This window comes from Callospermophilus lateralis, chromosome 16, assembly GCF_048772815.1.
Source record: "Callospermophilus lateralis isolate mCalLat2 chromosome 16, mCalLat2.hap1, whole genome shotgun sequence".
In the NCBI taxonomy this organism is placed as follows: Eukaryota; Metazoa; Chordata; class Mammalia; order Rodentia; family Sciuridae; genus Callospermophilus; species Callospermophilus lateralis.
The window spans coordinates 61,563,989-61,579,564 of record NC_135320.1 but is presented as its reverse complement, the minus strand read 5'-3'; the positions used below and the strand labels follow the sequence as shown (position 1 = coordinate 61,579,564).

Genomic DNA, 15,576 nt, shown 5'->3' with positions numbered 1-15,576 from the left:
CCAATTAAGAAAACTTCTGGTATCAAAATTTTAAGGTAAGGGATAGTAATTTAAAAGTACAACTTGATTTTCATTGGTATGTATGTGTATTTAGTTTTTTCATTGAAAAATTAACCATTTTTAATGCCATCATTTTTTTAACATTTAAACACTGATTTTTTAATCTAAGTTGAACCAAACAATAAATTTAAAAGTTAATTTATTTGCAAATCTTTTTAAATACTAGATCAACTTAATGCTTTGCTTGATGGAAATGATGTGACTAGTGTTCTTAAAATGATAAAAGTGTTAATTTTGCAAACCTTAGAACTATATATCATTTTGTTGGTACTTAATTTATATTAACTTATGTAAGTAAAACACAACATTAGAGAATAAAACATATGATGAATAACTGTTACTGACAAAACTTTAAAATTGGGAAATATATAGTATTCTATTGGAGCAGATAACTAAAATGCGGCAAAGCTCAGCAGCTGATTCTATGTGCAAATAAAATCTTGATAAATGATTTTATTTCTTTAACAGATTTCTTACCAAACCTAAACAGAATATACTTTCAAACCATACATATTCTATAACCATATTACTTTAATGAGAAGCTAAATATTATTTCTTTCACATCATTATAATGTTATACCCTTATTTTAATGATGTGAAAAGTTTAAAAAAGACGACAAAAAGATATCCAAGAAAGCAATAGGAAGCATTAAAAGAAAAGAAAAAAATTCAGTAGGTCCAGCAAAGCCATAAATTATATGAAAGAATCTTATTAAAAAGAAAGAAGCATACAACTAATAAGAACAAAACTAAAAATGAGTTTTCAATTATATCTCTTTCTTGTTAAAAAAATCACAAGAGATCATTTCACAGAATTTTAAATAATTTATATACTTCTACTGCCTACCCTATATTATTCCAAAATATTTCCAAAATTAACGAGGAATGAATTCATCAAGAACAAAAACCAATTGGTCCCATTAAGATATTTGATGTGGAGTTGATACAACTGAAATAGCATTAAAGAAGAGAAAATATCTTAGCCTTGATATCCATTAACATTTTTAAATTTTCCCATCATCTCACATCTTTCAGATTCTGTTCAGTAAGGATTTAATCACAAAACACAAGACATTCTTCCAATGTTAAAAGTAAATGAAAACTCATTGCTCAAAGAACAGAGTACTAAGGAAAGTTCTACCATGATAGAAAATTCTGAACACGTTTCAAATGAAAAGATAACAGAAAAGTTAATCCTATTTCTCTTCAAGGCAATACTGTATTCTTTAACACAAAAGGAATTTTGTGGTGGGATATTTTAGTGCTCCAGTCAAAACAAATCCTTCAAATGTGAGATTTGCCCTGACAAAAGACACTAAAACAGGTAGTATTCAATCTCCAGAGGGATTTAAACTACTGAAGGGGGCACCTGGAGACGTCTGCAGAGTGTGCGCAGTTCCTCAGTATTTAGAGCATCGATCCTGCGGTGATACTCAGCCACTGACACTACCTGAATATGGAGACAGGAAGACAATAATTCCACTGACAGTTGAGAAAATTAAAAAAAAAAAAAAAGAAAGAAAGAAAAGAAAAAAGAGAAACTTAAATGGGGAAAGAGAACTGTAATCAGGATTTCTTTCCCAACTCCACGCTGAAAAATCCATGAAATTTACATATCAAACTAGAGTAAAAACATACATGAATGAGTTTTACCACTACATCAGACTACTTAACTGAGTAGATTTTATACAGGAAACACTATGTAAAATATAACACACTTTGCTAACATCAATGGTAAAATCTAAATGATCTTGCACAAAGAAAGTGTAAAGTATCCCCTCAAATCATTGGAATCAAAACATTACATCTTAATGGCTATGATGGAGTAATTTTTCTAGGCACAGGTGTCAATAATACCCATATTAAAAAAAAAAAAAGGAGAGAAGGACAAGAAAAACATATGAAATGCACTTTAAAATCCAAGACAATAGAAAGAAAAAGCTCAAGAAAGAAAATTAAATTTTCAAAAGGATGGCTAATTAACAGTATCTTCTTTCAAGTTGTTGCCTTTTCCTTTTATTCACTGATTATGGTTTGTACTGTAACAGTTATTTGTGACTACTTTGTACATTCTAACTTCCCAAGGGAAATACTATATCTTTCTTAATTATCTAGACTACTCTCTTGGTTAGTACCAAGTCTGAAAACCAAATAGGACAAATAAACAATTACAGAAAACCCACAAAATATACAAGCTTTGTCAGGTTGACACAACAGATACAGCTTTTTCAGATAATGACATAATCACACAAACTGTTACCATAATATAGTGAACTACTACTATACTAAATATGACTGCTTCTCCAGAGCTCCTGTTATCAATCAGAAGAGATTATGTATAGAGGCTGTGGCTTTGAAATGTGGTCTATAAAAAGTTTGTACTTCTAACCTATTTTTAAGGGTTCTTGGTCTAACTGACTGAAATAAATTGGGTGCCAGTAAACATCAAGATAAATTCTATGAAAAAATTTGTCAATCGCTCTAAAAGACATGAGAAAAGAAAAAGAAACTGGACAGATCCCATTCTGGTCGTTGTTAGGTTAACTTTTGCTAAGCCACAATGGATGCAATATGGGAGCTGACTTCTTACTTAAAAGGCAACTCAAAGTGATTATGTCTTCCAGTTTGGGGGAGAGGAGTCAGACAGTCCCTGGTTTAGTCTTTTACTTTATTAAATAAAGGAAACAATAAGAGTATGTACCAAATAGGGGTTTTATGTAACAAATAGAGATTTTATGCAAATGAAATGAAGAAATGCGTATAAAGGAATGAGTATAAGCGCCTAGTACTTTCTAATGAGAACTACTAGAAGTTATTTGGGTTAACACTATTTTTATTTGATCACTTTTACCTATTACCCTAAATACTAACTAAGAATAGCTAAAGAGCCTCCTTATTTATTTTTGGCATTAAAATATTTCAAGTTTGAGATCTCAACTATTTTGTACACTTTGAATATTCTGAAATTAATTTAAAATTTTAGTAGTAGATAAAATAAAGAACTTTCAATTAGAACAACAGAATTATCAATAAATATAAAAGAAAAATTAGATACAAAAAAATGAAAAATTATGGCCTTGTTTTTTTATGACCAGAAAAAGGTTTCTATAAAGTATTTAATGGCAAATTATACCTGTGTCTTTATTTTTGTTCCATGGTATTCAATCCAAGAGTTTCCTAGACAAGAATTCTCAAATAATAAGACTTATGTATTTCTCTGCAATCCTTCTATCCCTCCAGTTAACTATTCTAATAACTATTTTTTTTCATATGGATCACAATTTTTTAAAATTTATTTATTTTATTATTTCTTACATACATCACAATAGAGGAGTGCATTACAGTCATAATTGTTTTGCATTGCAATTCTTAATACCTTTATACCACAATTTATCAAATCTCTGTTTGTATAATAACTATTTTTTTTAAAAAAACTATTTAATGTACCATATTAAAAATACTTCCTGAAACAAAGTGAAGTTGAATTATGCCCACAAAAGGGATCAATTTTAGTTTAATTGTATCAGTGTCACTGAGAATTTAATAAGAGACCAATACACTGACATCATAAGTCTAAGCTTATGATGTAGTAAAACCATGGTTTCCTTAATGTCACAAATCTGCCTTTTTTCTATATTTTTTAAAACTGTATTCCTTCATAAGACTTATAAATTCACTGCTTCTTTAACTCTAATAATCACTCATGTCCTGATAAGTAAAAATACAGAAAACTATCTAAAAGAAAGTCTTTAAATAATACTTCCTCCTTTCAAAGCAAAAGGATAAAAGGATGTAGATTTCTAGTATATATGACTGAATTTGATTTAGTCATATTAATTTTTATACCCTTGGTAGATCATTATACTCCATATTAGTATTTATTACTTTGCCAAAAAGATGGAACCTAATAGAAAATCGAAACATTTCTATAGAATACCCCATATCTCATTCCTAATTATTAGGGCTATACAGCTGAGGAAACCAATATCTTCAATCAAAAGCATATTCATTGTCTGGCTAAAAAATCCATTTCTTGAGTAATAAAGTAACTAAGTCCCATGAAACATCATGACTCCACTCTGCAGAAAAGGGGTTACTTTCTATAGTCTTTTCAGTCATTGACAAAGGAACCGTACACATGAAAGTATATTCCTCCTAAAGCATTTTTTTTCCCACAAAATTACCAATGTACAAATAAGATGAAAATTCACTCATCTGTATTATAAATGAACAAGCAACAACAAAGAGTCAAGAAAATTCGAAATTGTCATCACCTATTAGACATATGAGATTTATGATATTTATCAGAATCTCATAAAGGAAAATATCACCTTGGCCTAATAGTCCTCCTTCCAAGATATTTTAGTGATTCCTACTGAGATTACCCTCAAAGCTAAGCCCTCCCTTTACTCCAACTGCCATAAAAACTAACAAAAGTCTGGCAGATGTTGGTAACTGTACTATATTTATTACTTTCTTAGTAAAAGGAGAGGGGGTAGAAAAGAAAAATGCCATAGAACTAATGCCACTTATAAACACTTTGGTATTCAAAAATGTTAAAGAAAAAGGAACTATAAGCCTGAGCTGTTATGGCTTACCAAAAGGACATACAACAGCATCCTTGAAGTCACATAACCTTGAAGTCACATAATGTGTTCTACTACATTTCATCATACAGAAGTCTTTATTACAAAATAAAACAGATTGTTAAAAACTTTGCTTCATTCTACCTAATTAAAACTATTGTTTTCAAAATAACACTCATGGAACTACAATAATAGAGATGTAAAAGGAAAAATGGAGCAGTGTAAATTCAATAACTGGAAGAATTGAGAGAGAGAGAGAGAGAGAGAGAGAGAGAGAGAGAGAGAGAGAGAGAGAGAGGAGAGAGAGAGAATACAGAATGAATAAAAAATATAACAGTAATGTTGAACAACTCTTCTGCATTTAAAAATTACTTTCTAATTATATTTGTAGATAACTCAAAGGTTTTCATGAGAAAGCAGATAGCCATTGTTCTTCTAGTCAAAAGGAAACCTGTACTTATTCAAAACTATGTAATCACAATATGCCTATATTATATTAACTTTTGGAAACAATAAATACAAAAGGTGAATCTCATAAAAAAGCGATATACTTGTTTACTATATAGCATATCATGGAAAGAGAACATTTACATAATATTGAATGTTCTGTATGATCTACAAAACAAGAATAAAATTCTGAGTTAAACATAAGGTTACTTTTGAGACACATATTAGTTAAAATTTAAATAAAAATATCATAAGATTCTTTTATTAAATATGGTTTTAAATTATCAACTTTTTCACTGATAAAGTTTCTTCTACCACTACTTTAATTATCATTCAAAAAAAAAAAAAAAAGGTTAAAAACATAGCTGGTAGCTGTGAATGCCAAAGACAAAGACATTCACCTCCTGAAGACTACTGTTAATATACTGTGTTGTGATGAAGGCACTAAGTCTATAATCAGCAAAAAATGGATACTAAACTGAGTCTCCTGCAGGGGAGACACTTAGTTCAGGTATTCAAGATTCACACAAACTAAGATAAAGCAAATATAAAATCATAATGAAAGATAACCTAAGTAAACTGAAACAACATAAGTAAACTGAAACACTCAACCAACATAACTATCAGACATAAACTGTGTGTGAAATACTAAAAAAAGATATACTCTGTTACAATCAGGTCCCAGCAAAAACAAAACATTTGAAGACATAATAACCTGAGTTATTCTTTAGTCAGTTCTGGGATGAACTGACTAAAGAATAGATTCAAGGAGCATTCCATACCCTAAATAAGAATTTGAAACATAATATACTAAGTAAAACTTTATAATACATAAAGAGAAGCCTTTAAAAATAACCAGTGAGAAAATTGACATACTCAGTTAACTTGACAGTGGACTTTCCAGGAGCAAATGCAAATCATCTTAGAATTCAGACCTTCAAACTTATTAATTAAGCAAATATAAATTTAGGATGAAGGATTGTTGCAGTGAAAAATCACAAAACACACTGTATATCCTATAGTGGAAGATGGTAAACCTGGATTGTTCCTACAAGCAAAAATATTTTCCAAGATGAGATAAAGATACAGTTGTTCCTTACTATCTGTGAAGATTTGGGTGTAGGACTGTACACAGACACCAAAAACTTTCAGATGTTTCAGTCTTTCATACAAACTGGTACAAAAAGCATTTGCATATAAACTATTCACATCCTGATGTACTTTAAATCACCTCTAGATTATTTATATTACTTAATACAATGTAAATGCTATGTAAATAGTTGTTATAGGGGCTGGGGATGTGGCTCAAGTGGTAGTGCGCTCGCCTTGCATGCGTGCGGTCCGGGTTCGATCCTCAGCACCACGTAAAAACAAAGATGTTGTGTCCGCCAAGTACTTAAAAATAAATATTAAAAAATTCTCTCTCTCTCTCTCCCTCTCTCTCTCACTCTTTCTTTAAAAAAAAATAGTTGTTATATACTCTATTATCTGGCAATAGTGACAAGTCTGTATATGTTCAGTACAGATGCAATTTTTTTTTTTTTCTAATTTCAATCCATGGTTGGTTGAATCTGCAGATGTGGAACTCAAGGATAAGAAGGGCTTGCTGCATTTTCAGATACACAGAAACTAAGTGTGTTAACCATGAATAAATCTTCACAGAAGAAATATCTAAGAATATTTGTCAGGATGAAGAAAAATAATCCCCAAAGAATGATTTGAGATACAAGGAGGAAGGGAAAACAACTAAAATGACAAATGTGTATATAAATCTGAGCAAACATTGTCTGAATAAAATAATAAAGTCTAATTTGTGATTTGATAAAAGAATAGAAGAAATACAGGCCACAAAATCATGCAACTGGAAAGAAGACGAATGGCATTAGGGACATCAAAGATTCTTTTTTTTATTACTGTTCAGTAAGCAAGATGAAGATATTCATTAACTTGACTTTTTAAGAAACAAAATTTCAGGGAATTTCAATCAAAGTATAGAAATACAAGCTCATGCAAATCTTTTTTTTTTTTAAGAACAATAACCAAAAATACCTCAATATCAATGCCTTCCTCACTGGATGGGGAAAGGAGTAAACTTGATGTATATGATGTGGCACAGCATGTCCTTAGGAAAGTAGATATATCAAATAAGAAGTATTTGAATAAATGATTTTCAAAATTGAAAACTATTTTTTATATTGAAAAGTATGGAAAGAAGAATACTACCTTAAAATACAAAATAAAACAAAACAAAACAAAACAAAACAAAAACGTGCAATGAAAAAACTGTGGCAACCACTACAAAAAATTTTAAATAATTAAGTGTAATAGGTATGCCAATAGATGACTGTGGAATCATGTAAGATGTTCAACTAAAAGTAGAGAGGGGAAAAAAAAAATGTTTTTCCCTGAAAAACAGAAACCATGAAAAGTCACATAAGAAGAAACAAATCATCTCATTAGGCCTGTCTCTATTGAATAAATTGAATCAATACTTAATAATCTTACAAATTAGAAAGCACAAGGACCAGATGGATTAACTGGTAAATAACTACAAACATTTAGGAAGAAATTATACTAATTCTCCACATCTCTTGTAGAAAATAAAAGCAGAGGAAATACTTACTAACTCATTCTGTGAGGCCAGCATTACCCTAATAAAAAAACAAATAAAGACATTACAAGAAAGAAAAACTACAGACCATCATCTGTTATGAAAATACATGTTCAAACCCTTTATTGAATACTAGCAGATCAAATAAAACTATATGTGAAATGAATTATACAATGACCAATTGGGATTTATTCCAGATATACAAAGGCTGGTTGGTTCAACATTTAAAAGTCAACTGATGTATATGAACAGGCAAAAGAAGAAAATCATGTGATCATAACAAGAGATGCAGAAAAGAACTCCAATACTCATGTATGTTAAGTGTTAATTCAACAACCAAGGAATAGAGGGGAATTCCCCCAACTTGGTAAAGAACATGCATCACCCAGCCAAAAAAAAATTCCTATAGTAAACATCACAAACAATGGTGAGAAACAAGATTCTTTCCAACTAAATTGGGAGCAAGGCTAGGATATCCCTCCTTACCACTTCAATTCAACATCATACAGGAAGTCCATATAATTAAGTCAGTCAAGGAAAGGAAACAAAAAGTATACAGATAGGGAGGAAGAAATAAAACTGTCTTTGTTAATAGATGACATGACTGTGAAAATAAATAGAAAACCACCCAAATCAATCAAAATACTACTGCAGTTAAATGGTGACACCAGTTTGCATGGTATAAGATTAATGTAAAAATGGCAATTACTTTCCAATAAAAAACAAGAATTTTAAATTAAAACAGCATAAAAATGGAATTTTCACTTAAAAATACCATTAATATTAGCACCAACACATGGAATAGTCAGATATAAATCTAAAAAATACATAGAAGATCTATAGGAAGAAAACTAAAAAATTCTGATGATAAAAACAAGATTTAAATGAATAGACTGTGTGTTTAGGGAGTGGAAGAATCAATATTATCAAGGTATAAGCTCTTCCCAACTTGATATATAGATCCAACAGAATTCCAATTAACAGATCACCAAGTTATTTTGTCTTTAGGCAAAGAAATGCCTAAGTTTATATGAGAAGCATGCAGAAAGACCCAGAATAGCCAAGTTAATAATGAAAAAAACAAAGTTGGAGATCTGACACTACTCAACTTCAAGATTCATTATAAAGCTCCAGTAATCAAAACAACATAGTGGAATAAGAATACATAGAATAGAAAGGAGCACATAGAAATAGATCCATAAAAATACAATCCAATGATCTTTGACAAAGAAGCAAAGACGAATCAATGAAGAAAGGAAAGGTCCAATAACTGGAGCATGTAAAAAAAGTTGACTAAGACAAAGTCCTTATGTTTTTCACAAAAATCAACTAAAAATGGATCACACACCCAAATAGAAAACACAAAACTATATAACTCTTTGAAGATAATATATTTTAAAAATCTAAAATTTGTTGATACATTTTTAGTTGGAACAATAAAAGTACAATTATAAAAATTAAGAAGTTTGATTTCATTAAAACTAACTCATAATAAGCAGGTTGGGGGAGCAGAAGTTCACCAGATTACACAAAAGAGAATGAAGAGAAGGGAGGGGAGATGGGGAATAAGAAAGGTAGTGGAATGAATTGGACATGACTTTCCTATGACCTTACACGAATACACCACCAGTGTACAACCACAAAAATGAGAAGTTATACTCCATGTATGTATGTTAAAATTCATTCTATTGTCTGTATAACAAATTTTTTTTTTAAAAAGTAAAACCTTCTGCCAAGTGAAAGACACTAAAAAGAATGAAAAGTCACAGACTCAGAGAAAATCTTTGCAACATATATATCTGATAAAGGACTACTGTCCAAAATATATGAAGAATTCTTAAAACTCAACAATAGTAAGAAATCAGATCACCCAATTAAATCATGGGCAAAAGATCCAAAATAAAAATCTCACTGAAGATATGCAGATGAAACTATCATATTTCACCAGGGGAATGCACATTAAAACAATGAAATACCAGTACACACCTATGAGTATGACCAAAATTCAAAGTCCTGATAGGAATTGTCCATTCTTTGTTAGAGCACGTAGGAAGTGTGTAGCCACTTAGGAAGACAGTTTGGCAGATTCTTATATTCTGACTATATGATTCAGCAATTGTACTTCTTGGTATTGACTTAAATGAGTTCAAACTTATGTTCACACAAAATCTGCATATGAAAGTTTGCAACAGTTTTTTTCATTAGTGCCAAAATATGGAAGCACAAGCAAGATGTCCTTCAGTAGGTGAATAGATGAACTGATATAGCTTATACTATGGTATATTATTCAGCAATAAAAAGAAATTACTTGAAGAGCCAAGAAGACCTGGAAGAATCTTAAGTGCACAATATGAAGTGAAAGACCCCAATCTGAAAAGGCTACAAACTGTATGATTTGAACTATATGACACTTATGAAAAGGCAAAATTATAGAAACAATAAAAATATCAGCTGGTACCAGGTGATCACAGGACAAATGAAGGGAAAAATAAGTGTAACACAGAGAATTTTTATGGCAGTCAAAATATACTCTTTTGATTCTATAACTGTAGATACATATCATTATACATTTGTCAAGCCCACAGATTATAGAACATCAAAGAATGAACACCAATGTTAACTAAAGACTCTGGGTGAAAATAATGTATTAATATTAGTTCATAAATTGAAAAAATGTACTTCACAATGCCACATATTAATAATACAGTAAATTGTGTTTAGGGAAAAGACAGTATATGGAAACTCCCTACAATTTCCATTTTATTTTTCTTTAAATCTGAATTTTTTCTAAAACTTAAAATCTAGTAATTTAAAGGTAGGGGGAAAATAGGCAATACAAAATTGAGGGAGGTGATTATCAACTGGGGGGAGAGAGTAGATAAGACAAAAAAACACATAGGCAGATGCAAGTACACTAGTAATGTTCTAGTTTTTATGCTGGTTAGTGTATTCACAAATGTTAATTTTATTATTATGTCTTATAACTTTATATCTGATACTTATTGACTATTGACTCAAATACAAAAACAAAAAAATTCTATATTGAACACATGTGTAGATCTTCTCCATTAAGTTGTAATTGATAAAGAGGAAAAAAATGTTTTCCTTATAATAAGGCAGATATAAATACTTGTTAATTTCCTGTGAATGTGTACTACAGGTAGGCAGCATAATATAGTGGAAAGAATATGGCTTTGTGTTTATAACTCTACCTTACTTTTGATTCAGTTTTTAGTAGTTTTGTGAATTGAAACAACCTCATTTAATTAATTTCTGGTTTTTCAAATGGAAATAACATCCACATTAATCCACATTTCATGAGGAATAAATAAGAATAAGGTACATATAAAATATATCCTGATACATTAAATACATGAGATTTTTTAAAAAAACAACCTTTTTCTTATATATCGAAGATTTTAAGAGTGAAAATGGCTTTAAAGGCATGAACTAGAGTCAGAAAACCTAGATTTAAACCTCAGCTCTGACTCTTATTGGTTACATGATTGCTATATACCTGTTTCTTCATTTATGAAATGGAGATGATAAAGTGAAACACTTCTACAGGGTTGTAAGAAATAAGTTAACTCATGTTAAGTGTCTAGAACAATATAGAATCAAAAGAAGTAATTATTTTTATCATCTTTATCATTATTATCTCAAGTTGAGGTCAATTTTTTCCTACAATTCTACATGTGAGAGAATTCTTAAACAGATGTAAATAAATCACCAGGAGCTTTTTCTCCTATGTTTTCATACTTGAAAGAAAATTTTTAAAAATCTGTCTTTTTTAGATATGAGGGTATAAAACAAACAAAAATCTGGTGACAAAATCAGTAAATTATTAATAGCGACAATAAAAAATGTTGATATCTAATAATTTATGAACTGAATCTGATTAGCCTAAATCCTATTATAAGTGAATTTATAACTTGCAAGAGAATATAAATTATTGACAGACACCACAATGGTAGGGTGTAGGAGAGGAGTATACAAAATATATGAACAGCTTCAAGTAAATGAATAATTGAAGGTTAAAGTTTAAGTTGTTCATCGGAATAAACTTAATTTCTATGAGACTTAAATTAGTTAATTTATAAAGTGAAAATAATCTGTCACACAAAGTTACTGTAAAGGGTCAACTGTTATACTATAGATCAGCATTTAAAAAACTGTCAAGGTTAAAAGAGATATATGGCCACTTTATTACTAGCTCTATTTGGCAGTTTATCTCTAAAGTCTATAAATACTACTACTAATCTGTTTAGTGAAATATGTGAATAATCCTAAAAAGCTACAAAAAACAGTCCCAGAATAATAAATTTCATTTGTTTTAAAGTATGGCTACTCCTCCAGAAGAAACAATTTCTATTATCAGTTTTAATACAGAAGAGCCCTTGTCTTCTGCAAAATCTTATATAAGGAGTCTCAATCTATAAACAAATGAAAGAATTACTACCCCTTTTTAACCCAATTTTCTTACATCTTTCCCCTGGCTCTACAGCTCCATAGGAAATCCACTTTATAAAGCAAGAAAAAACACCTAGAAAAGTAAGAGTGGAGCTTGTCTTCTAGTCTTAACACTATATAATTTTAGAGTGACTTCTAGGCATTCTGAGAAAGGAAAAAATTTGTGCTAGGGTCAAGCTGTCTCTGTACTCCAGGACACCTCAGTTCAGTAACCATTCCATGCTCTAGTTTTGTTATCTTTAAAATGAGAAGTAATATTACTGTACTTTCAAAGTTACTGTGAAAGTTAAATGAAATGAAAAGTTGTTTTGCAACTGTACACAATGAATCACAATGCATTCTGCTGTCATATATACCTAATTAAAATAAATAAATTAAAAATATATAGGGAAAAATATATATAATATCCATATAAATCAGTTTGGCCCATAATTTACTATATGTATAGAAAGAGCTGATGAGCATAATTGCTCAGAAAAATGGTAAAACACCTGATAAAATTACATAGTAGCTTCCTATAAAATGAACAGGAACTGGTGAGTATAAGTTTACGATATACATTATACTGAACTTTAAAATTAAAATATCCACGATTTATTTTGCTGTATCTGTAATAAATTAATGATGTTTATTCAATCTACTAGTCAAAAATATATTAATAGCTTTAGCTAATCTGGCAACTCTGATCACAAATGCAAATTCAATTATTTCAGGTGCCTAAAACCTTCTGGATTGATATATAACATAAATTTGAAATTATAACTAAAAAATAACACTAATTGAGATCATTTTGTTATTTTTGAAATATAAAACATTTAAGAGAGGAGAGATGCTTTGGGGGCATTTTTCAAAGTCACCTCAGGTCTTAAGTATGTATCTGTCCTTATTTAACCAATAATTATAGCAAAAAAAAAAAAAAAATCATCATTAACAAATAATACACATTTATACTAAATAGTAACTAGAAAAAATAATAAGTAGAATTCTCAAAATAGTACAGTTAACATAAGTTTTCCTTTACTAGAATATTTTTTAAAGTTTTGTATTAGGTAGTATTGCCTAAAAACTTTTGAATACCTTTAAAAAAGCATTTTATCAGATTACTTAAACAAACATTATAACAGAATTTAATCTCCAATCTACTCAATACAAATTATTTTATTCTGTCCTACTCTTATTTTTAAGCAAGAAAAATATATGAATATTTCCCTTCAAAGTTAAATTTAAATAAAAGCATTAAGGTAGCAATTAAGATTGGATATCTTTCTTCTTTTTAGTGACAATAGTAGAATCAAAACACCTTTAAAAACAAAATTACAGTCCCTTACTAATTTTCTGTTTTGAAATATTTACAATCAAAGTTATTTTCTGTAATCATATAATTTTGAATTCTATAAAGATTCTGTTAATACTTTCAGAAACTGCATAATTTTGGATCATGTCATCAGAAAAAGACTAGTATATATAGACTGAAATAACTGACTAAGATTTACCAGAGTATATTTATGATTAACTGGTTGATGTCTTCTCACTTTTTTCCCATACCAGAGTCGAGACATTTCCTTCCCAGAGCAAATTTAAGTTACATCAAATCACGTAAGAACTGTTTTCAAAAGCATTCTTCCTCTGTCAAAGATAAATTTCCAGCACCAGAGCCTTACTACAGTGACAAAATAGTATGCTAGAGACAAAGATTTGATTGACAAGACAGAGAGCTAATCACTAAGTAGTATCCATTGCAAAGATAGTCCTGAGTGGAGACTGTAAAGCTGGGGAGGGAAAAGAAGGTTTCCCATACTAAAGTTTGGTTGCACTGTACCCAAATGTACAGAGAAAGGGCTCAACACTTTAAAGATACAGAGCATATATTTCCAAACACCAGTACAGTAAACAAATATACTACAAGTTTCTTTGTCACAATAATGTATTAAGCACAATTTCCAGATTCCCTCCCAAATTTTATAAATGATTTCTATTAACATCCTTTTATTTGCTCATACAGTAATAAAATCCTGTGCTTTACAGCTATGAATTGTATAAAAGTTCATCTTTTATGTGATTTTTTAAAAATAAGATGTCCATATTAAACTACATTTCCTAATATCTTGTTTATTGAAAAGGTATTTATATATAATATGCTTACATATACTATACTTCAATAAGCAGTAGTATTCTGCATATAACTGAACTTTTAAAAGATTAAATTAGAAATATATTTAAACTATACATTGACAAAAATCATAGAACTCAATTTTAACTATAATATCAACACTGTAATTGTATATCTGAATATATTTTTCAATTTTAAGGTAAACCTGTTCCTCCCCTGTAATCTTGTCATTTTTTACACAAGCATCATGTCTTCAAATGCACATCACTTTTTGAACACCCACAATAATGCCCACACTTCAGTCTAGCATACATGGGACATGGTATACTCTACAGTGAATACTCTCCCATCCCATATACTAGCCATCCCCTCATTCCTGTCAATCAGCCCCACCATAAGCATTCTAAGACTCTCCCCCACATTGGTACACCATCATCAACTTCACACAGGCCTTAGAATGTCCTCAAACTTACAGTGCATACTGGTCACACACCATCTTCTTAACACGAATTCTCCCTACACAACCATCAGCAATATTATAAAATTGGGGGAGGGCATTTTTAAAACCTGTCATAACTTCCAGCTAGATTTTTCTAAAATGAAAAATACTAAATGTGTTCCAAAAAGTATGATATTAAAAATAAAACAAAGAAAAAGCCATCAGGTATAGCATATTCTGTTGGTTATCTATTCAACACCTATATCTGAAAAAATGAGTCTCTATATAGCGAATTTAGACACAAAGGCTTCCTTCATTTTTTTGACAAAATCAATTCTATGTGGATTTTCTGGCAAGGCTGAGAAGAGATCAGGAGAGTTTATTATTTGTTGTTTATTTGCTATATGACTTAATTTTAATTTTGCTATTATTGTACTTTAATAGCAATAAAATATTGGTTTATTAAAATGAACACCAGAATAATTCCTACCTGGACATTTAGTAAATAAAATACTAAGCATATTATTGAAGCCCTTTGATATCATGCTTCCTAGAAGCTGAAGTAGTATCTCTTTTGAGGTATTCTCTGAGAAACCCAAGAACTATGGCAATACCTAATAGCAGCTCTGCAAGCAAATCTGAGAACATAAAACAACAACCACACAAGGGTTAAAAAAAATCCAATAATTATAATTATATAATATGATGGATTTTATGGCTTATATTAATTTTAAATATTTGGCATTTATAAAATTAAGAGAGAATACTAGAAATTAAAATAAAACTGCAGATTATATAAATGATTTTAAAAACTAGCTAACCAGAAGGCAGATTTTAAAACCTTTAGAATAAT

At 29.9% G+C, this 15,576-nt stretch overlaps 1 protein-coding gene across 5 annotated transcripts in view; it reads right to left on the bottom strand.

Moving 5' to 3' along the window:
* Positions 1-15,576, bottom strand: part of Oxr1 (oxidation resistance 1) — an 80,273-nt gene that overhangs the window by 15,892 nt on the left and 48,805 nt on the right. For 2 of the 5 annotated variants that reach the window (XM_076836359.2, XM_076836357.2), the window contains exon 10: positions 1,430-1,510. The exons of 1 other annotated variant lie outside the window; for it this stretch is intronic. In XM_076836359.2, coding sequence (XP_076692474.1) covers positions 1,430-1,510 — 81 coding nt within the window. Of the gene's footprint in view, positions 1-1,429; positions 1,511-13,667; positions 13,831-15,576 lie in introns of those variants that run through there. 2 more of the 5 variants (XM_076836361.2, XM_076836362.2) reach the window with 2 other exon arrangements.